Source organism: Denticeps clupeoides, chromosome 5 (assembly GCF_900700375.1).
Source record: "Denticeps clupeoides chromosome 5, fDenClu1.1, whole genome shotgun sequence".
NCBI lineage: Eukaryota > Metazoa > Chordata > Actinopteri > Clupeiformes > Denticipitidae > Denticeps > Denticeps clupeoides.
The window spans coordinates 13749947-13772445 of record NC_041711.1 but is presented as its reverse complement, the minus strand read 5'-3'; the positions used below and the strand labels follow the sequence as shown (position 1 = coordinate 13772445).

General features: G+C 44.0%; 4 protein-coding genes across 6 annotated transcripts in view; 1 reads left to right on the top strand and 3 right to left on the bottom strand.

The window, feature by feature from the left end:
• Positions 1–2132: 2132 nt before the first annotated feature.
• pnrc2 (proline-rich nuclear receptor coactivator 2) lies at positions 2133–3905 on the top strand. Its single transcript, XM_028981377.1, has 4 exons — positions 2133–2320; positions 2665–2887; positions 3037–3644; positions 3690–3905. Exon 3 carries the CDS (start codon positions 3052–3054, stop codon positions 3532–3534), a length of 483 nt encoding a protein of 160 aa, XP_028837210.1. The 5' UTR covers positions 2133–2320; positions 2665–2887; positions 3037–3051; the 3' UTR covers positions 3535–3644; positions 3690–3905.
• A 3938-nt stretch (positions 3906–7843) lies between these two features.
• srsf10a (serine and arginine rich splicing factor 10a) lies at positions 7844–12032 on the bottom strand. 2 transcript variants are annotated; one of them, XM_028981751.1, is made up of 6 exons: positions 11853–12032; positions 11020–11124; positions 10040–10143; positions 9766–9937; positions 9597–9647; positions 7844–8890 (listed from the first exon to the last, which is right to left on the bottom strand). In XM_028981751.1, the coding sequence occupies exons 1-6, from the start codon at positions 11915–11917 to the stop codon at positions 8599–8601; spliced, it is 789 nt and encodes a 262-aa protein (XP_028837584.1). In that variant the 5' UTR covers positions 11918–12032; the 3' UTR covers positions 7844–8598. The 2 variants fall into 2 exon arrangements, with proteins under 2 accessions (XP_028837584.1, XP_028837585.1); XM_028981752.1 differs by having other exon boundaries at positions 7844–8884.
• A 1226-nt stretch (positions 12033–13258) lies between these two features.
• fabp10a (fatty acid binding protein 10a, liver basic) lies at positions 13259–14040 on the bottom strand. The gene is made up of 4 exons (XM_028981316.1): positions 13965–14040; positions 13661–13833; positions 13465–13554; positions 13259–13309 (listed from the first exon to the last, which is right to left on the bottom strand). Exons 1-4 carry the CDS (start codon positions 14029–14031, stop codon positions 13259–13261), a joined length of 381 nt encoding a protein of 126 aa, XP_028837149.1. The 5' UTR covers positions 14032–14040.
• A 1132-nt stretch (positions 14041–15172) lies between these two features.
• Positions 15173–22499, bottom strand: part of myom3 (myomesin 3) — a 42500-nt gene continuing 35173 nt past the window's right edge. For both annotated transcript variants that reach the window (XM_028981528.1, XM_028981529.1), the window contains 16 exons: positions 22281–22437; positions 22086–22192; positions 21902–21946; positions 21624–21760; positions 20875–21019; positions 20249–20308; positions 19896–19963; positions 19671–19778; positions 18393–18480; positions 18270–18308; positions 18041–18146; positions 17063–17226; positions 16924–16960; positions 16796–16818; positions 16650–16705; positions 15173–15647 (listed from right to left, as the gene is read on the bottom strand). In XM_028981528.1, the coding sequence (XP_028837361.1) occupies positions 15381–15647; positions 16650–16705; positions 16796–16818; positions 16924–16960; positions 17063–17226; positions 18041–18146; positions 18270–18308; positions 18393–18480; positions 19671–19778; positions 19896–19963; positions 20249–20308; positions 20875–21019; positions 21624–21760; positions 21902–21946; positions 22086–22192; positions 22281–22437 (1607 nt within the window). In that variant the 3' untranslated portion in view covers positions 15173–15380. The remainder of the gene's footprint in view (positions 15648–16649; positions 16706–16795; positions 16819–16923; positions 16961–17062; positions 17227–18040; positions 18147–18269; positions 18309–18392; positions 18481–19670; positions 19779–19895; positions 19964–20248; positions 20309–20874; positions 21020–21623; positions 21761–21901; positions 21947–22085; positions 22193–22280; positions 22438–22499) is intronic.

Here is a 22499-nt window from a genome sequence, read left to right as displayed (position 1 = left end):
TAGTTATACAAACTAATGACTGTAATAAAATGCATAAAAAATGTCTACAAATCTAACTGAGTTTTCTGTTCTGCAGTGAAATGATACACTCCATGACTGCAAATTTATTGACAATAATTTTAATATACATAATATTTTGTAACATTAACAAATGCAATGTCCACAATGACCCCAGAGACATGCATGCTCTTGATAAGTGCTGCAAATCAGCTAATTTACATTTATTTAAATTTACAGCATTTATCAGACACCCTTATCCAGAGCGTCTTACAATCACTAGTTACAGGGACAGTCCCGCTGGAGACACTCAGTGTCTTGATCAGGGACACAATGTAATTGGGGTTTGAACCTGGGACTTTGTGGTCTTCAGGCCTATGAGGCGACTGTGTTGAGAGTGGTCAGAGTGAAATGATTGTCATTGTAAAACACTGCATCACAGCACACGGTGACGCAACGAAATATGTCCTCTGCATTTTACCCATAATTCATAACTCGACTGTGGGGTATACTTCAGATCAAAACAGATAGCTGTGGTGTTTGTAATGTGGTGAATGATGGGGTGAATGGTGCTCTATTTCTATACCAGCAGGGCACGGGAAGTGCTGCTCCCTACAGGCCAACATGGCAAATAATTAAAGCAGTTAAGAATGTGAGGTTGAGAAAATGACCAGTGATGACTTTACTTACCTACTTCAATGTGAATAATCAACAATATCCAAGTTAATGTTTTCATTCATAACCACAACAAGCATTAATATGTATTTATTATTTTGTAGGTTAAAGACAGTATAGTTATGGGAAAAAAATATTAAAACATTCATTTTCTGTTCATTTTAATGGTAGCAGTTGAAATGAAGCTAGCTGTGCAGTACAACAAATGCAAACAATGACCATGATATCTCTTAAACCACCCCCGCTGACCACCTCGCACATGCTTCTAAATTCCAAACACAAAGTTGTAAAATAATTGTAAAGCACAAGCAACTGACAAAATCCAACGCACACGAGGCATGATTGAGGGGATGGGGGTTTATTATTGTGAAGGCAAGTTCTTTAAATGCGTTCAACCGGCTGTATCTGGTCTAACCCTACATGCGTAATTTCATGACAAGTGAATTTATCTTATGAAAATGTGGCAGCACTTTTTGAAACTGAGACTTGGGACGTTCCCACTTGTTTGTCTGGAAGGCCTGTCAGAGAGGAAGTGCTGTGGACAGCTGTCCAAACTCACTTCCCTCTTCTCTCCCCGTCTCCGCCAACACAAGAGGTGTTGCTGGGAAAAAAATCCCACCAGGGAAACTCAACCGGTACACGGTCACGAGACTTTTATCGCAGTTTTACACATCTTCACAGGCCATAAAGGGGAGGTGGTGTGAAGAGCCGCGGCGGCGTATCAACTTGTTGCTTGGGGGAGGGGGATAAGACAAAGGCAGCCGAGCCTCCAGGCCTTTTCATCCTTTACGTACGCCTTCCTTATCAAAAGTTCTTGGCAGAAATCATTTCAGTGTGTAGATGCTCATACTGGTCCTGCTTTATCCGAAATGATGAAGACGGCGAGTTTCCTGTGAGGGGCAGCTGGGAAAACTGTTGAAAGGTCCCAAATCCCGGTAACTCGGAAGTTGAAGACACTCATTGTTGGCTCATTGTTTTTAGAAATATTTATTGTTCGGCTGAGGAAAGCTTAGACTAATTGTGAAAAAGTATTTGCTGTATATATCCCCAATTTCGTCATTTCGAATGTTTAACTACTTTGATTGGAACAAGCTCGTCTACGTAACGTGTTCATGGGGTAGATGTTACTGAGCAGGAACTGCACGGTACCAAACTGGACCGTAACGTCGAGGAAGCAAAACGGCTCGCATGAAACCAGAATTCGTCGCCAAACGTCCGGTTTTTGACAGACTCGGTTGCCTTTGCGCAACGCAAGTCGTCGGAATTTCCAAAGAAAGGAAGAAAGGAAGTCGGACAGCCCGTCGTCTTTTTCCATTGACGTCATTCCCCGGGCAGCCGGCAACAGGCGTTGCGACGCGCCGTTCGCCTCTCCCATTGGCCGCCGGGCTTCCGTGCTGCGCGGTGATTGGTCGGAGGCGAGGTAGAGGCGGCCTACATATGCTGGGCGAGGGGCCATTTTGTCGCGAGTGAGACGGAGGAGCGGAGCGGAGTTTAGTGGATGTGTGGAGATTATTCGGTTGCCAGTTGGGTTTCTCCAGGATTTCACCTTGTTGAGCGGTCGTGTGCGTGTTTTGTACACGTTGGAGAGGTCGTGTGTTCCACAGCACGCCGGACGAAGGGCTTTCGCCATCGAAGCCTGGGGAAGTCGGTAAGGCTGCGACTTGTTTTCAATTTCGCCCAGTGTTGTGGGCGCCATGTTGGATCCGCTTCTTTGTTTGGGGGCGGCCGAAGCTTTGACACGAAACCCTCTTTACGTCGGTGTATTTTCGACGGTTTTAACGTCTATGAGATACGTGGCAATTGGGCATTGTGTGATTTTTTTTATTTTCATTGTTTTGTTCTTTATTTTTGGATGTCTGGGGGATGTAATAAGTTCTGGAGTGCGCAGGCATTGACGCAGTTGCATTACATTTTACGTAACGCGGCGGAGTCTTTTCGCCTCGTTTTTGGAAGGAACCGAGGAAAATAAACCTCTGCCCGTCTCTCTTCCAGGAGCCTCGACTTCCGCGAGTACCGTGCGCCGAGGTGAATTGATGTTCAGCTCGGCTCCACGAGAAAGTCGCGCCCGTCGGCACATGAGAACCTCGGACCTCGCTGGACACACGCGTGCAGCGAGAAGTAGGACCACGACTACTTCGAGGACCTGGAGCCCGATCGGTGAGGAGAAGTTACGAGCTGGAAGCGACGCCGCGCTCGGCTTTCTGACAACAAAGAGGTGAGGACGGCGGCTGGCCGGGGGGATGGGCGCGACGCACGTAGCCGCTTCCAGGGTGACGATCTCGGCCCGACCTTGGATCGATGCTCGCCGCTGGCGGACCTGCTTTAACAGGATTCTGTTTTTCTTCCTTTTTTTGACGCACACAGGTGACACGGTGTATTATGGGAGGCGGCGAGCGGTACAACATTCCAGTTTCCCACCCTGAGCGTCCTGTGCCCAAGAAGAACCACCAGTTCGGCCGGGGCAAGCAGCGGGTCAACCGCATGGAACAGAACGGTGTGGCGGCGGCGGCTTCCGCCGGGTCGCCCAGTGGGCCTCACCATGGGCACCGCCGGGGCGAGAAGAGCTCCAACTACCCCTGGTCTCCAGAGGCACGGCAGGCCGTGTCAGCGGAGAAGAAGAACGCCACCGTTCGCTTTGCCAACGGGTATGACAACAATTGGGAGGGTGCCATGTCGCACCTGAACACGCTTTTGGCATCGCAGGGCGGCCATAGCTACGCAGGCGCCAAGTTCAGCGAGCCCCCTTCCCCCAGTGTTCTGCCAAAGCCCCCCAGCCACTGGGTGTCTCTTCCTATGGGTTCGTGTGACCGACGTGAGATGATGGCCTTTCAGCTGAAAAGCCTCCTCAAGGTGCAGGCCTGAACAGGACTCTTACTGACCTCTCAAAGCCAATGTTAAGATAAGGGCTTTGCTTTGAGCATGCCCACAGCCTTCCTGCAACGCGTCGACGCTGTAATACTTTAAAAAAAAAAAAAAAAAAAAAAGAAATCTTTTTCTTCTTTTTTTTTTTTTTTTTTAAAGATATTTAATCTGCGGCTAATGGAGTGGGCTCATTGAAGTTGGGCCATTTTTCTTTTTAAACGATCTATAAGAATTGTGTTACAGCGTTGCAGCCTTACTGGTGGGTGGGTAATCTCCAAGTATGCCTTTTTTTTTTTTAAATGATGAACTGGCCCCCTTTGGTTAAATCATTCTCTTTGACCCCTTTTGTTTCTAAGTGTTGGCCATTTACCCCCCCCCCCCCCCCCCCCCCCAGTCACTTGCTGCTTTTTTTTTTTTTTTTTAAGGGTCCATATCTGAAAATATTAGTAACCTTAAAGAGGTTTTATTCTAAACTTCTTGGTGCTAAAGCACATTATAGCTTGCTGCAATTTATTTCAGAATGCAGTCAAGGCTTTTTATTTTTTTTATAACCATTCTACAGAGAGAGCACAGTTTACCTTGAATGTGATAGGAACCAGCGGTAGTGAGCACAGTGCTACGGGAGATTGCTCCTGTACTTAAACGGCGCTGTGCGCCATGCACTATAGGAGTAGCGGCCATACTGAGGCTGCAGAACTTCCGGTGTAGCATTAGTTTTGTGCTGGTCAGTATGTTGCCAGATTATCCCCCCCAGTGTAGAAGCAGATGTGGTTAAGTGCCATTTTAAATAGCTTTTCATGAGCTGCAGTTGATACCCGGTCTCCTTTTGTCGGCGTGGCACCACATGACGCGGAAGAGGGTTCGTTTCAGGCCTGCTTTGGTTTTTTTGGCTTCCTGGTGCAACCTTGTCATTGCGGTATGCTGCTATTACAAAAGGATGTTACCATTTGCACAGCTGTTCAGTGATTGGGTGTTTAGTTGGCATGGAAATCCTCCACTGGCTGTACTTTTCCCAAATGCTCCTGTAGCTTTTTGTACCGGTTCTTTTTTATTTATTTTTATTTAATTTTTTGGTCCCAGTCCCTGTGCAGCAGGGGGACAAGAGAAACCGTAATGGCCACGTTAGAGATGAAGCAGTTAGTGTGCAAAATTGTTCTGTGAAAGGAGCCTTGTAAATAATGCAATGTATAAAAATGTAGCATATGTACATTTTTTGCAGGGTCATTTTAACCTGCTGATAAAGGTATTTTTAGTAAGAACACTGTAAGCCATGCTGAAGATGTGGCTTGATTTAAAGAGATGAAGATTATTTTTGTTTATTAAGAAAAGGAGAAAAAAAAAAGAAAGAAAACAATTTGTGTGTAGCACACGCCAACGCCCTGCACTGTTGAATGTTGCCAGCGATCGCACACATTGTCTTTTATCCTATTTGATGAAGTGTAGGGAAAGCTTTAAGTATTAAAAAAAATATTAGTCCCTGGTGGGGTTCTTACATGTACAAGCTAATTTTCTATATATAAATATATTTTAATATCTGTTCAAGAGATTCTTACTTCCAACTATTGGCTACCTGATTCAGACTACCTTGACTGAATCCCTCATCCTGCCATTTCAGCCTACATTTTTTTTTGTCTTTACAATGCTGTGAAAGTTTTATTTTTATTATAAATCATGTTTTGTAGCTCTGGTATGAGCCAATCTTCCGCTGGCTGGTATCCGAATTGTGAACTTTGTACATGTAAGAACCCTGGTGGTTTTAATTGGCTATGAATTTGTCCCATTTTTGCTTTGTCACCAAGAAAAAAAAAAGACCCAACTGTTGATTTGTAATTGGTATTTAATTGAATAATAAAAAAAAAATAGCATTCTTGCCATTTCAAAATATGCAAAAACCTAATAATAAACCCTATCCCCTTCCCCCCCAAACAAGCCTTTGTGTGTGTTACTTTGGAATTATTTCTATGCTGGGTGTGATTAGTTGCAAGAGGGATCTATATTACTTAATTTCATTTTTATGAAACACAAAATGTAATGGCCTACATTGAAGTAATCAGTTTTGGTTCACTAGAACCCCATCTTTTAATAATCATATTCACTTTGTTAGTTTCAAGTTAGCTGTGGTTTGAAAATACTCAGCGACTGCTGTTCTGTCCTTGAAGTTTAAGTTTAACTGCACGTTTACAGGAATAGAAGAACAATATCATTTACATGTACGGCATTTATCACATGCTCTTATCCAGAGCGACTTACAATCAGTAGTTACAGGGACAGTCCACCCCTGGAGCAACTTAAGGTTAAGTGTCTTGCTCAGGGACACAATGGTAGTAAGTGGGATTTGAACCTGTGACTCTAGGTTCATAGGCAAGTGTGTTACCCACTAGGCTACTACCATCCCATACAATACCATTGTGTTCATACTGATCCAAAACTGATGCCATCTTGGTACTGATCATGTCAATATTTAGGTTAGATCTGAGTTTTCCCTCAGATCTACATGCTGCTTCTAAGATCTCTGCATGTCTAACTGACATCTCATTTGGATGGCAGCCAATCACCTCAAACTCAATCCCACCAAAACTGAACTAATATTCATTCCAGAAGATTCATTCACCACATCAGGATCTTTCTATTTACCTGAACACAGCTCTCTCCTTCTAAAACAGCCTGCAACCTTGGAGTAACAATAGACAACCAACTCTACTTCTCGACTCACATTAGCAATATTTCCTGCTCATGTAGATTCCTTCTCTACAATATCAGACAAATCCGTCCTTATCTGTCAACAGAGGCCACCCAACTACTGGTTCAGTCCTTAGTAATCTCAAGACTAGACTACTGCAACTCCCTTCTAGCTGGTCTGCCACTATGTACCATCCAACCTCCACAACTAATACAAAATGCAGCAGCACGACTGATCTTCAACCTTCCCAAATTCTCCCACACCACCCCTCTGCTACGTTCCCTCCACTGGCTCCCAGTAGCTGCACGCATCAGGTTCAAAATACTGAAACTGGCCTATAAAGCCAAACATGGAGTAGCACCATCCTACCTCACAGCCCTTATTATACCTCGCACTGCACCTCGTATACTCCGAACCTCCAGTACTGCTCGCCTTGTCCCTCCATCGCTAAAGGTACAAGGAAGACACTCTAGACTTCTGTCTTGGCCCCTCAGTGGTAGAATGAACTTCCCTTCGAGGTCAGAACAGCTCAGTCACTGAGCACTTTCAAATGGCAGCTCAAGACCTTCCTCTTTAGAGAATATTTAGATGAACTTGTAACTTTCTTATTATCTTACTGTATAGAATCTACAACAGAGTGAATAAAAGATTGTGTTCATAGTTGGGGGGTCCTAGTGAACCAGAATCTCTTCATTGATGGTAACATGGAAGCACGTTGTAAGTCGCTCTGGAGAAAGGCGTCTGCTAAATGCCTTAAATGTAAACATAAATCGGCACATCCCCAACCTTCAGCAGTGGAGGACCAGGCGAGCAGTACTGGAGGGTCGGAGAGAGCGAGGTATAATACGGGCTCTGAGGTAGGATGGTGCTACTCCATGTTTGGCTTTGATGGCCAGCATCAGTATTTTGACGAAGTAGTGTGGTGGGGTGGTCTGGGAGAATTTGGGAAGGTTGAAACACAGTCGTGCTGCTGCATTTTGTATTAGTTGTAGAGGCCAGATGGCAGTCAGAGATAGACCTGCTAGAAGGTAGTAGCAGTAATCCAGTTGTGAGATTACTAAGGACTGAACCAGTGTCTGGGTGGCCTGTGTTGACCAATAAGGGCAAAACCGTCTGATATTGTAGAGAAGGAATCTACACGAGCGAGAAAGATTGCTGATATGATGAGTTTTTTTTTTTTTTTTTGTCTAGTTACTCCAAGGTTGCGTGCAGTTGTAGGAGGAAAGATCTGAATTGTCCAGGTAGATAGCAAGATCCTGATGAGGTGAAGAATCTGCTTGGAGTTTTAGATAATGATCTGCCACCCAAGATTAAATGTCATTTAGACATGCAGAGATTTTGGAAGCAGCATGTACATCTGAAGGAGGAATGTAATGACTTCTCAGTCTGATTAAATTGGTCTGTTTACCGCTCACATAGGGCAGGGTGACACTTGCATGATGATATTTAGTCTTTATAATCAGGGCAGAGAACAAGCACGGCTGATAATACTTTAGTCCTGCAGCCACTGTATGACACAGCCTTGTACTGCCAAATGAAAATGAAAATGAGAGGCCAGTGGAATGTACCAGAGTTGCACCTCTGGCATGCATGCAATAACCCAAAAGCTCACAGCAGTAGACCACTATATAGCAAAAAAGAAAGAAAAATCTGTTTATTGACATGAAACAAAGTAGGAAACGCAATGGGAACAACATTCACTTCTCAATGGACCAAATGTTGATCTGAATGACCAAAAAAAAAAAAAAGTGGAAGACGACTGTTTCACTGCTGCTGCTGGGAAAATGAAGACGCTAATTAAACAGGAAATATATAAAATCTAAAGCTCAAAATACCCCAAAACAAACTTCCCAAATTACAGCACAGAAAAACTGCTTCAATGTTTACCTGGGGGGAGGAAACAATCTGTACAAATCATAATGGTAAATCCATACTTTTGTAACAAAAGATGCAGCCAAATTTAAATACTGCTTCTAGAGAAGTCTATCACGTCGGGACCCACAAAACAGCTTTCCTACTGAATGCACTTTTCCAAAACCCACAAACTTACATACCACCTTTACTGATAAAAACTCACAAAAACAACTGTAAACAAAATCAAATCCATAAAAGGAGGGGTGGGATTAAGCTGCCAAACAGAAGCGGACTCATTAACTGTACAGATTCCTAAAATAACACTTCACAACAAATGGAAAAATAACCTCTGCAATAACTGTTGCATCAAATTTCCACTTGAAAACCCCCATGTATCCCGAAACGGCTCTTTAAAAGATAAAGCTGGAAGATGGAGACCGGCACTACACAACAGTATTTTAATATCGAATCCCGATTGATCAACATCCTAAGAATCTGTGCAAATGGGACAGGAGCTGGTGGACGGGGCCTTAATGCCCACCGGACTTGCGTCCCGCCCACGAGCGAGACCGGGACCGGGACCGTGAGCGGGACATGGAGCGAGAGCAGGAGCGAGACGGGGAGCGCACGTGGGTCTCCTTCTGGGACTCGCGCGAGCTGGAAGGGTGGAAATCCTCAGGGGGCGGGGTGGGGGATTTCGACCTGGAGTGGGAGCGCTGGCTCTTGGCCTTCCGGGGAGAGGGCGAGTGCGAGGGGGAGTGGCTGCGTGAGGCAGGACCGGGACGGTGTGCCCGATGGTGCTCCCGCTGGGGAGGCCTGTACCTGCAGAAGAGATTCAACTGAATTAAAGCTCATTAAAACAGGTATTAGTGATAATGCAAGATGTATGCACCGGTCGGTCATCATGCCATCTTCAGGAAACTCACAACAAGCAGCTTGTATGCAAATTTGAGCATAAATCATGTGGACAGCTGGAAATATTCCCAATACGGGCCAGTGGAGGCCTAGCGGTTAAGGAAGCGGCCCCGTAAGCAGAAGGTTGCCACTGCTCACCAAGGGTGATAGTTAAATACAGATTACATGTTCCGTTGTCACCGTGTGCTTCACTTTCAATATTATACATGACTTGTGGGCTAAGGCGCAAACAAATAACAGCACACCTACTAAGCACGACTCGTCTGCAAACTGAAAAGTCTCAACAGCACTCGGGTCCTACTACAGGTCCATTAAGATGATCGCACAAGACTCCTTAGTAGCAAGCAGACCTATTTTACACTCACGTCGCAACAAGAATAAATACTCTATTTCCCAAAGCTCCTTCAGCGCCTGTGAACCAGAAGACCCAGGTTCAAACCCCACCTACTACCACTGTGTCCCTGAGCAAAACACTTGACCATGAGTGTCTCCAGGGGGACTGTCTCTGTATCTACTGATTGTAAGTCGCTCTGGATAAGGGCGTAAGATAAAAACTTTATAAACAGACCCACTTTCCAATGCAAAATATTGCCTCAGCAGATGAATGACGTACCGTTCATTCTCATGGCTCCTGCTGCGCTTGTGCCGACCATATGACCGTGACCTGGAAGAGAGATGCACCACAAAATCTCATAACCTTCTCTGGAAGAACAGGATAGCCAAACATGCAGGAGTGGAAAAGAAAAGCCCCCCAAAAAAAAAAAAAAAAAAAGATGCATTACTCTCGGGGGCTCTCAGATCGGCGATAGCGTCTGTCGTACGAGGGGCTGCGGGAGCGGCGGCGTTCGTAGCTGCGGCTGCGAGACCGCCGGCGCCTGTTATCTCTATCGTAGTCATCGTATCGAGAGAAGCTGCGTGGTGAGTGACGCTCCTTGGACTTCATCTGATTGGGTGCTGTGTACAGAAAACAAATTAATAGCGGAACGTCAAAATTATCTGGAGATTACCAGCAAATCTAGACGTTAAAACCAGAAAAGGGTAAAGAAATCGACTCACTCTTCCGGTCGCCCTGGGCAAACTGAATCTCAATCTGGCGGCCGCACACCCATTTCCGGTCCAGGTTGTGAAGGGCATCTTCAGCATCGCGGACATCTTCAAACATGCTGCTGCGGTTAAGGTTTAGCACTGGCAGGAGGAATTGCTAATGCACGCTAGTGTCTCAGCCCAGAAGGCACGACTTTTTCATGGTGGAATTACACGGAGCAAGCAGGTACCAAGAGGGATGAAGCTTTAAAGGTAACAGTACAATGGGAACTCATTCAATCAAATGCAATGAAGAAGAAGGGGAGAGAGAAAAAAAAAAAAAAAAAAAAAAACATTCTTGCCCCTTCTCAAGTCATTTGAGATTTCGTAAAAACCAAAATATTACGTTGAATAAATTGCCACGTAAATTAAATTGGTTCTGCTTTGTGAAATTATGAATGCATATGCACTGTCTTTTGGTAGGATACAAAAAAAATTAAGACTTGTTACCTTTAACATGCTTGACCTTTGACCTTCAGCTTGACCTTTATGCTCTTTAACCGCTTGAAGAAGGCCCTTGGGTTTCCTGCTTGTCTTTTTCCTCTTTTAATCTTTTCTTTTCCTCTCTCTTTGGACATACCGAAGCCTCGAAGCCCACTCTGGTCCCCTTTTCCTCTTTGAATCTTCAAGCTTTAACTTTCTCTTTATTTTCCTCTTTCCCCTCTATTTCTTGACGCCTGAATCCTTACGGTCTCTTTGGCTTGAATCTACCCTACACCGGCCTTTACACTTTCTTTGATGGGAAGGGCTCCAGAACTGTATGTCTTTACATTTTCTGAGGCAACAACAGAAGAAATTGCAGTTAGAAGACAGTGCCAAAATACATCCTAATGTGTCTCAACAGTCAAACAACTGTTTCTTCCCCCCGCCCAGACCCACCAAACAGTAACAGCACACATTCTCTCCAAGAGTTAAAGCACGATGCCGCCGGCATCAGAACCTACAAAGGATATTGAATGTATGCAAATCCTCTTGGTCGACGTGTATAGAAGTCAACAGGAATGTAGACATCTACAATTGGCCCATAACGACCAAACTCACGACGCAAATCCTCTGGCCTAAAGCACCGTGAAATAATAGCACATTTCACTGATCTGACTAGCCCACAACCCAGTTTTGTTCAAAAAGGGCCTTAGAAAATGAACACAAAAACAGACAGACAATCTGCAACACACACAGAGACTTCAGTTTTAGCAACATGCAAGGCATTCACAGTTTGTTACGATGCAGTGCCTCGGACCGGAGGTTCATTTAGTGAAAGTGGTGAAACTGACGGGAAACCGGTTTGTTGGAGGCTACAGGGGTGGCCGCCGTGTGAGGCGACTTCGGTCTATTTTTGGAGGGACTGGGGTGCAGCCAACGTCTGACCTAATACAGAAACGGGTCGAGCCAGCGGGATTATATCACACATTTCTCAACACGCCAGGCCCTTGTGTAATTAATGGGAGGGTTTAAAAGAGAAATAAAGGGCAGCGGGACACGGACTAGGCGGCTACCATTACAGGAGGGTGGAGTGGGTCGAGGAAACACGCGGGACCTTCGGCGCGAATTAGCAGGGCAGCTAACACACCGACCCCACGGTCCGCGTACAGCGGGAAACTGGCGGTTTTACGAACACGCCGCGAAAGCCCAGTTATTCCGCAAACACAAAACAGACGTCGCGGTACGCGGGCAGGGCCTAGGCGGCGCAGGCCGAGGCCTGACCCGCATGGGTTTAAAAGCTAATGAGCTAATGCTAAGGTCCGAGCTGAGCCAAAGACACACGATCGGGCACCACAGGTCTTACCTCGACTCATCCGCGATGTTCCTGATAAAGAGAGACGTGTTGGGTGGCCGCAGGTATCTGGCCATCTTACAATTTTTTGTTTTTCGGGAACCGCACCAGGGGAGAAATATACGACGAACAGCCGACGTTGAGTCGCGCGAAAATTATACACGTCGCCACAGAAAGCCACTGCGCATGCGTCTAAAACCCGACAGTGCTGACGTCACAAACAAGCAGTGGGCGCCCTCTTTTGGTAGACATTGCGCAGTTCCGTTCAAACTCTCTGCACAAGAGTAGCTGGACCAGTCAAAAGTCAAGAGATTATGTGCAATATTTCACAGGCTCAGTGACCTAGTGAAGCCTTTGTTATGCATCTGAAAAATAAAATTAAAAGCTTGTTACGGGCAGTAGTAGCCTGGTCGGTAACATGCTTGCCTTTGAACCAGAAGACCTCAAGTTCATAGTCCCAAACGCAACTTACTACCATTGTGTCCCTGAATGGGGACACACTCTCGATATGGACATTTGATAAATGCCATAAATGTAAATGTAAAAAAAAATCGAAAATCTATGAGTTGTGTGTGTTACCAACTCTGACCTAGGGTCGCACAAGATTCCACAGGCTGGATAGCACTGTACATTTATCAGCATTTATCAGATGCGACTTACAATCAGTAGTTACAGGGACTGGAGCAACTTAGGGTTAAGTGTCTTGCTCAGGGACACAATGGTAGTAAGTGGGATTTGAACCTGGGTCTTCTGGTTCATAGGCGAGTGTGTTACCCACTAGGCTACTACACCCTTAGCACCCTACAGGTGATGATAAAGAGATACAGAAATGGATGTCATGCTCAAGCGTATTGTATATTACTGCATGCTTGAGCAACTGTCTCCAGGGCACAATGGCACCCTCTATTGCTGTGCTCCTAATATGAATAAGAAGAAGAATTACCCAACTCATACAGAGAATAACCTCCATTCCATTACATGTGCTCTAGTTCTACGATCAGATTACTTCAATTTTCATGACCATATTTTTCTTTTATGATTTTGTTGTTCTTTAATTATATTTATATAATTAAAGTCCTATAATAATTAAAGACCATTATTATTATGTCAGTAGACTTTCAAAAACACTATAATTTACAGCAATAATTAACTGTCCCCACACACTGCTTCCCAGGCGCCTTTCATGCCTGCCTGCTGCTCACGGGTGATGGGTTAAAAGCAGGGACACATTTCATTGTGTGCACCGTGTGCTGTGCTTGCTGTACTTTAAACTTTGTTCTTGTAGCATTGGAAACATATGTAGCTTAGTCTGTTATTCAAGTTGGCAATTCATCTAATAAAATAAGGACAAAAACAACATAATTATATTAATCTTCAGAGTTTATTTAAATAAACAGTGACATGTTATTTTCAATTTGTTACACTTTTTTGCTTCTTCTAATCATAGTAACTCCGCCAACAGTCATAGTCTAGGAAGAGAAAAAGGAGAAAACACCTCAGAACAAGCAAAACTATACATAGTCCTGCATCATTTCCAATGGATATATTATGTGAAACATTTCAATTTTATTTTAAATGGCTACAGTACATATGAGGATAATTCACTAGAGCAGTTGCCACTGACCTCCACCATCTCTCCAGCACTGATCTCCTGGACATGAGAGAATTTTTCTGTCTGGCACACAAGTTTTCCTCCCTCCATTCTGACAGTGCACTGAAAGGAGGACATGCGGTCATCTTTTTAACGCAAGAACAATGACTAGAACCAAGCAGTAATGTCTGAAGATCTGCAAATGCCAGCGCACAGCAAAGACACGTACCTTGAGCTTCTTGCCGTCCATGGTTGTAATCTCAGCCTCCTTCCCGATGGTGAACGAGTTGGTGACAGATTGCCGCGGTGTCTTGGAGGTGATGACGAAATCATTGCCCGTCTGTTTGATCTCTGTCACAGGTTTCACGTCTTTCGCCATTTTAATAACATCCTCAGGCAGTGCTGTTTGAAAGGAATGCCTCTATTCACGTTGCTTGTATGATGAAATACTGTGATTCTAATCTGCAGTAGTCTTTATGTAATTTTTAGATGCATCTAAATATGTGTTCAATGTGACCCTGATACAAACTTACAGATTGCCCTGAGGAAGTCCTCATAGTTCTCCTGTGTGTACACCTGCCATGTTCCACTGAAGGCCATGTCTGTTGAATGGGAACCCCTCCTTCAAAGCAGGGAGAGCAGGAAGAGCAGCTCTGCCTCTTATACCCGGATGGCATCTCTGTCACTCTCTGTGTAATCATTAACTCAGGGACAGTCCCCGCTGTTTGAACAACCCAGAGTTCACTTTCATGATCATTTGAGCGACCCAATACTGGAGATTTCTGAAACTTTCCACTATGTTTTCTGTCAGGATTCAAATGTGTTTGTGACTAGTGTTGGTCTGACTGTTGCATTGACTTGCATTTCTTTTTTTTACGGCATCAGACGTCCTTTTCCAGAGTGACTTACAATCAGTAGTTACAGGGACGGTCCCCCTGGAGACACAATGGTAATAAGTGGGGTTTGACTTTCTGGACTTCTGGTTCATAGGCAAGTGTCTAACCTACTAGGCTACATACCACCCTACAAAAAAAAGTTTGACAAATCCTGCACACCCACCTCCGTGCACCGCCTCACTTCACACCTTCACACAGAACAGCAGCTGCACAAATCTGACTTAGTGTCAGAGCCATCGTGCATGTTTAACCCCAGGCCCCGATCAATCGCTGCTCAAAGACACTCTGTCTTGGTGAATGACACAGAGGACAGTTTGCTGCACATAATCCCTGTTGCTTACACAAGAACACTGGCCCCATTGGCTCCAGATCTTAATGAACACGTGGAATACTAAACCAGGCAAGAATAAACACAAATGGTATAAGAAGCTTTTTTCGAGAGCGGCATCTTTATTCACAGAAACAGTCCAGACTGTGAATACAACTAGTAGTAAAATGTGATCCTGCATGATTAAATTTGTAACCAATTTCACAGTCAGCGGTGCATAAATCATGCTGAAGCACGTTCCATGTCATCTTCTCCTTTTACACGACCAACAGGACACGTGGCTAATTGGAATTTCAGTGAATATGCTGTTATTGTGGGACGAGGGCATGTGGCAATTCTACGTGACAGAACCACTTAGTTGGCAGGATCGGGACTGAAATACCATGTTTTCAGCTGAAACGCTGCAGTGTTTCACTTTCAAGGTGTCCTCGGACTTCAAGAGGATTTTGATCTGATAAAGTTCTCTTGAAATTGGGCTGGATCGAAGTATATTAAAAAAAGAGAAGAACTCCAGAAGGACGAGTGAGACAAGCATCACATTCTGCAGTCATAATCTGATTCAGATTCAAGATTAAGAGTGCTGAATCGTGATGTCTTTTTTTATTTTATGCACATTGCAATTTCTATGTAATGCATACTCACACACATGTTAAATCTACCTTATAGGCAAGGGTGCATCTATATTACAGGAAAACCCTACAAGCTTCAAACCCTACGTCCACCGCCTACATCTCTACGGCATCAGGCGGCGGTTTTTCTCCATGCTTGTACACACTCACAGTCACATTGACCGTCTGACTGCCATACTGATTGCGCACAAAAATGCTGTAGTTGCCAGAGTCCTCCATGGTGACGGAGTTGATGGTGAGGGTGGAGCACTTGTGTTCCTTGCTGATGTGGTACTGATCCCTGGTGACGATTTCCATGTCATTCTTCATCCAGAACATCTCCGGGTCCGGGTCCCCATCCGCAAAGCATGTGAGGCACAGAGACTGCAGAGGAACCACACCACAAAAAAGCATTTTTACATTTCTAGCATTTCATGCCATGGCCATGTCATGGACATGGACGCCTGGGATCAGGGAACGCTGAACCCTCTTTACCACCAGATGGCGCTGCTGGGCAGTAATTCAAGTGTGTATGTCTCTTCACAACTTGTTAATATTGTGGTGCATGTTGTGCAAATGACAACATGTTGTGTAATTCAAGGTGGTATACATGGCAATGCTGTTAGAACACACCGGTGTCTGATTGTTTCGAATATCAAAGGTGGAAAACAAGTGAAAATGGAGTCTGTTGTGTAATAAATTGTCATACCCCATAATATTGTAAAGTAATCTTATATCAATCTGTTCTTGTCAAAGGGCTGCATTCGTATATGCCCTTCTTCACACAAACCTTTCTGTGACAGAGATGCCACTTTAAAGAATATATTGTCCCAAGGGTCCATCAGCAGCTATGCGCTCCTGATGTTTGCAGTGGTTTATATAGGTTGGTGAGAAATAAAAGACAACAACATGAATGGAGAAACTAATTTGATGGTTATTTTTTAATTGGTCTAATTGTCCCCTTACAGCAGTGGATCTTCTGCTACCGGATGTTTCACATATTCCTGCTAACTTCACCATAATCAGACTTAACATTAAAAGGTAATTGTGACTGTGGCAGTATGGTTTGGATTGAAAAGGTCCCAGCATGGTGTCATCTACATTGTCTGTGAGTGACATCACAGTTCTATCCTGATGGGGGGACTGACTTCAAAGATGATGGCATCAGCAGGGCAATGCAACAAAATGCTACAAATCATAAAACCTATTTATATGATATAATCATATAAATCAAATCAGGATAAATGTTTTGGATGAATGTGCGTTTGCGTGCTAGAATATATAAAACATTTATGTCAACAGCCACTGAATTGCTCAGCGGAGGCTCTGCCAGCTCTTAGCTGAGTCTACATGCACAATTACAGCTATTCGTATTTTCACACAAACCTTGTCCTCCATGATAGCCACCACATCTGGCAGGCCCTTGGTTACTCGAGCTCGGTCTGAAAGAGGAAATTAGACAGGATTAAATCGCTGTCAACCATCTGCAGTGTGCCCATTTAATTCTTTAAATAAGATGAGGAAAATTGTACTTTTCTCTGCTATTGCCACTTGCCTGCAAGAGAGAGAGAAGGCACATACGGTCAAACACACCACTTCACATAATTACGAATTAATGCAGTCACACAAGCCATGCGTATGAGGCAGAAAGAGAGTTTACTTCAGTCTCTGGTACTCCAGCATGGCATCCTCAAAGGCTACAAAAGCAGAGGGAGTGAAATCAATACATGGAACACCGGGGCGGTAATTGAGAAAACAAAAAATCGCAGGGAAGTCTGTGCTACGGTTGGCTTCTTCACCTTGTCCAGACAGGTCGAGCGAACGCTTGTGGGCCTCCACACCGTCGAACATCTCTAGGATGTATTTTCCTTTGTCATTCTCTGTGGGTTTGAAGATCTCAATCCAGAGCTTCTGCATGGTGCTGCCTGGCTTCGTCCTCTCGTCCTGATCTATTCTTCTCTCCCTGAAGGACACAAGTCTTAACATTTGCAACCACTACAGCACCACTGCACTACAAGTTCAGTTGAATGCATGTCGCATATGTAACAAATACCAATATTTTCACTATTAACATGCCTCCACAAACCAATTTTAATAACTTGTGAATAATCATGTAATGAATAATATTTGCCCAGTTGGGTGAAGTGAGAAGTTGAACTTTAGGTCGTACCACACTCCCCCTCTCTTCTAAACCTCACACAGGCAGGCAGAGAAGCATGATTCATTGCTCCAGAGAACATGGAGTCCGCCACACTCTACACCACCAGGTCTGATGCTTTGCATTGCACATGGGTGCAGCTGCTCAGCCAAATGAAGAAGCGTCTGAAGAAAGCTGTGCTCCTCGTACCCTGCTCAATTTCTTAATACCACTAACAGTTTGTTGTGGAATATTTAGTAGGGAGGGAATTACAGTTGTAATGCAATGTGGTGGAGACACTTTTCTTTAGAGTGTCTGGTGCAGGTTGATGAAATCTTGGGGTGGGTTTCAAATGAGCTGAAATCCCAACACAACTGATTGAAATAATGATTCCATTGAATTAGTGACCTGAGATTTGTTTCCTTACATTCAGAAATCCCATTTGACGTGAGAAAGCATGATGCACTAGAGCTGGCAACCACGATCATTGACCCCTATTGTTCTTCTGCTGGGTCATGAGGACATTAGAAGACCATATAAATCAGGCCAGAGTCGAGTAAAAACCTCAAATTCACAGCTTATCTTGTTTTGCCCCTCTGTGGGTGTCCAGTCACAAAGCTGTCACCGAGAGGGTGCTTACTTGAAGTGCCAGCTGGTCTTCATGAATGACAGATAGTACTTGAGCGAGCAGTAGAGCTTAAAGCCTTCAGCTGTGCACTGAATTCTCACAGGACCAGCAGACAGGGCTATGCAAGGCGGAGGAGAAGGACAGAGTTACAAAGCAAAAAAACTGAACTCAGACGCAGGGTACAATGCCATTTAAATGATCTCATTTGTTCCAGGCGCGGCTCTGTGGCTACAAGACGTACCGCACTGTTTGCTCAGGTGCTGCAGGAGTCTCTCATACTCTGTAGGAAAACAAGAGGAAATAGAATGATGAGCAAACTCCAGTGGGAAAGAAGCTCTCAACTGTCAGCACCACCAGGCCTCACCTTCACCCAGCATCTCAAGTGTGCTTTCATCCTCGCCTCTGCTGTCTGACACCACTGCCTTGTAAAGACCTGCCTCCTTTTTAGTCACCTGTAGAATGGATGTAGGATCAAACTGGTTTTAGTCGTTGTTAAAGACAAACCAGGAAACCATGTTCTGTGTCCAGCAGCAATTTGTGATCATGTTCAGCTTGACATAGTTGCACATGTGTGTGTGTGTGTGTGTATATACAGCAGTGTTTAACTGTGTTCATGCTGCATGACTATGAACATATACAGTACAGGCCAAAAGTCTGGACACACCTTCTCATTCAATGTGTTTTCTTTATTTTCATGACCATTTTCATTGGTAGATTCTCACTGAAGGCATCAAAACTATGAATGAACACATGTGGAGTTATGTACTTAACAAAAAAGGTGAAATAACTGAAAACATGTTTTATATTCTAGTTTCTTCAAAATATCCACCCTTTGCTCTGATTACTGCTTTACACAATCTTGGCATTCTCTCGATGAGCTTCAAGAGGTCGTCACCTGAAATGCTTTCCATCAGTCTTGAAGGAGTTCCCAGAGGTGTTTAGCACTTGTTGGTCCCTTTGCCTTCACTCTGCGGTCCAGCTCACCCCAAACCATCTCGATTGGGTTCAGGTCCGGTGACTGTGAAGGCCAGGTCTCCACTTTTTTGTTAAGTACATAACTCCACATGTGTTCATTCATAGTTTTGATGCCCTCAATGAGAATCTACCAACGTAAATGGTCATGAAAATAAAGAAAACACATTGAATGAGAAGGTGTGTCGAAACGTTTACTGTATTGTATACCTGTACACCATCTTACAAAAAGATGTAAACAACAATGTCTAACGCCAGACTGAAGCTTAAACAGGGACTTTTAAATTGTGTATGAAAAAGGAAATCTGAAGAAGAAAGACCAGCAGACAGACATAAACACACATTACCAGACAAAAAGAACCTTGCAGCATGTCCAGTGGTAAATGTTTGGGGTCAGATAGAATAATTACAGTACAGATACTGATAAAGTGTAATACATAGTGTTGTTATTGAGTCCACTTGCAAATCTGCTGTATTGATACAGATGCATCTTCCACTTTTAGTACCAGGAAGTGTACAATGAGTACCGACTGATTTCTGATCTGATTACACTTGCTGCATGTCTCTTTGGATTAAAGTCAAATTCCATTTTAATGGAGTTTTGACTGTGTTGATACGCCTGTTCCAGCGTGATTGATCTATTGGCCCAAGAGAGAAGTGGATTGTTTACCTGAGGTACTGTGAAGATACTGACTCCAGACGGATCAGTGATAATGTCTGTGATCTCCACGTCATCCTTAAACCACCTGAGCTTTGTGTCCTTGTTCACATTTGTCACCTGCGTGATACACACCACATCCGTTGCTGTAATAGTTGTAAGTGGGTCATATGTTTGTTTACGCACCATGTGGACAGCCAAAGCCATTTCTCAACGGCTGTCATCATGATGTATCACCTTGCATGTCATTATCATCTCGCAGTCCCCTGTCACCCTCCATGACAGAAACTCTTCAAAGTGTGGCCCTAGGAGCACAAAGAATCTCTGATAAGCAACTATTGAGCATAAAAAACTTCATTATCTTTTGAATTGCTTGGCACCTCAAACATAAAGAGCAATGCATCAAGGGAAGGGATTACAAAAGACTTGCAGTGATACGGATTTCGAATAGTAATGTTCTTTTTCAGTTCTCTCTAATGTCACAACAAAGAGCAATGACCTTGTTGTATTAAAACATCTGCATTAAAAATGGTTGTGCAGCTAGGTCAGACCCTGCACTCAGACTGGTTAACGACCACACGGTCACTCACCCGACTTTCTCTTCCAGTCCCGCCTGTTGGCCTGGGCCTTGGCCAGAGTCTGCCTAAACTCTGCCAAAGACAAGTCAGGGGCGACGGTGACTACACACTCTCACATTCACATTTTAATGAAAAAAAAAATCCAATCAGCAATACACAGAGCGCCACTTCATGTGATTAACAGACTGTAGTTCAAACCCTCCAGCATTTCATCTGAGGTCTGCTGCCGGTGTTTCACCCTCTTCCCAGCAGTGGCACTGACGTGTGTGCAAGTCGCTACTGTGTTAAAGAATGGACCCATATCTGAGTAATGTCTGACCACTGATAAATGGGACCAGTCTCAAATGAGGTGTCGCATAAATTGCATACAGCTGAAGATGTGCTTATATGAATACTGCATCCGACCGAATATAAGACAGAACAAATATAAAATGACTCCCGTTATTCCAGACTAATTCAAATAGTCGATAGAAACTGTGTCTATTTTCTGGTATTGTGATTTTTGTCTTGACTGAAAAACATGCCTTATGTCAATATGGTACTTAAGCAGTAAAAGTGGGTGTGACAAACGACATGGTATAACAAGTAACAGCAGCTTCTGCCACTTGGAGTGGACACACAATCATAGGAGAACTCACTCTCATCGACAAGCACCAGAGTGAACTGGTTCTTAGCTCGGCCATCCCGCAGCTGAGCTGTGTAGGAGCCCTCATCTTCTCTGGCCAGCTGCTCAAACTGGATCTCCACCAGACCATTAGCCTTGTCAAAGTTGATCTTACGAGCCTTCAGGTCAAAACAGAACAGGCACAAGAACCTCAGCGGAGAATGGAACTTTCACAATTTCAGCCATTCTAATGTGACGTTGTCCATGAAGTCGTGTAAAAGCCTGAAACCATCACTTTTGTAACCATGCAAAAGTAATTATCATGAAAAAATGAACAAAAGCCTGACAGGGCTTTTTTATGGAAAAAAACTGGAAAAGTGTATTTGCCCTTTAAAGCATGCTGGCATCAGTGAATATCAAAGAGTTTGGATGGGGACCAAAATCTGTTTCCCTTAAAGTGTTACATAACATGTGTTTTATTTCCTGGTGAGGAAAAGACGCATTGGTCCAGCATATTCCACCGACTGATACCCACTGAGTTTCGTAAGACCATTATGGGTAACCTTTATAAGAAAATTACTATATTTGTTTGTGCTTTCAAAATAAGATCTTTGGTTTGTAGGATGATCCGTCATACAAACAATAAAAAGCTTGATCAAACTACAGGAGTCAGTTTGTAATGTGAAATGTGTTTCCGGCTGGTTACATCATGCGATTTTTGAATACATTTGTTGTAGGTGCATGCATGCATTGGTCCTGTTGCAGTGTGAGTAAATAATGCACCGGTGTGCTGGAGATTTCTCGATCATTGAGGATGAGCTGTAGCTCTGCAGCATTGGAAAGGGCTTCAGTCTGCAGCCACAGACGCACGCCCCCCTGCTCCGAAATGTCCACGTTCCACCCAGACTTCAGTGCAATTACTGCATGATTGTAACAAAGGACACTGAGCAATGAGTCAAACATGGAAATGAAACCAAAACACTGCAAACTAACTCAAATACAGTGCTGTATCATTCAATCCTCGTGTTGCACACAAGAGAACTCGTGTGTCTCTCACATACAGGGGTTTCTGATGTGCCAGCCCAGCTCCGTCAAGCGCTCCAGATCTGCAGAACCAGATGTGCAACAATATTCCAGATGTAATGTGACACTGTACAATCTACATTATACAAAATATGAAATGATATTTTAATTACAATGTAATTGTGATTACAAGATGTTTTCAGAAGAGAAGAGATTCTTCACCTTCAGCAGTGAAGGTGTAGCTGGAAGAAATGTCAGTATCATCACTCATCTCCACTGTGTATAAACCCAGATCGTCTTTGGTGGGGTTATTGAATGTCAGCGTGGACCTGAGAATTAACAAATATGAGGTAAATATTAATAATGGACAAAACACCACACAAACACACACACACACACACACACACATGCACTTACTTATTGGGCTTTGATTCCATTCTGACACGTGTTGCATCAATAGCCTCTCTGTAGTTCTTACTCCAGACAAACAAATTGTTCTCACTGATGTCAGCAGATTCGAAGCTCAGGTATATGAACCCATCATTGTCAACGCCAATCTCCATTTCTCTGGTGCCTGATGTGGAGAGACAGGTGAGGTGTCATGGCCTGGTGCAGGTGTGTGTCCAGAATGCGAAA

What these genes read in the sequence shown, in the direction of transcription:
- pnrc2 (XM_028981377.1), top strand. Translation starts at nt 3,052, where the DNA reads ATGGGAGGCGGCGAGCGGTACAACATTCCAGTTTCCCACCCTGAGCGT.
- srsf10a (XM_028981751.1), bottom strand. Translation starts at nt 11,917, where the DNA reads ATGGCCAGATACCTGCGGCCACCCAACACGTCTCTCTTTATCAGGAAC. An exon ending in AGAGGATTTGCATACATTCA is followed by an intron (nt 10,144 to 11,019) that starts ATATCCTTTGTA and finishes CCGCAGCAGCAT; the next exon opens with GTTTGAAGATGTCCGCGATG. An exon ending in AGGAGCCATGAGAATGAACG is followed by an intron (nt 8,891 to 9,596) that starts GTACGTCATTCA and finishes TCTCTTCTGCAG; the next exon opens with GTACAGGCCTCCCCAGCGGG.
- fabp10a (XM_028981316.1), bottom strand. Translation starts at nt 14,031, where the DNA reads ATGGCCTTCAGTGGAACATGGCAGGTGTACACACAGGAGAACTATGAG. An exon ending in TGGACGGCAAGAAGCTCAAG is followed by an intron (nt 13,555 to 13,660) that starts GTACGTGTCTTT and finishes TCCTCCTTTCAG; the next exon opens with TGCACTGTCAGAATGGAGGG. An exon ending in GTGCTGGAGAGATGGTGGAG is followed by an intron (nt 13,310 to 13,464) that starts GTCAGTGGCAAC and finishes TTCTCTTCCTAG; the next exon opens with ACTATGACTGTTGGCGGAGT.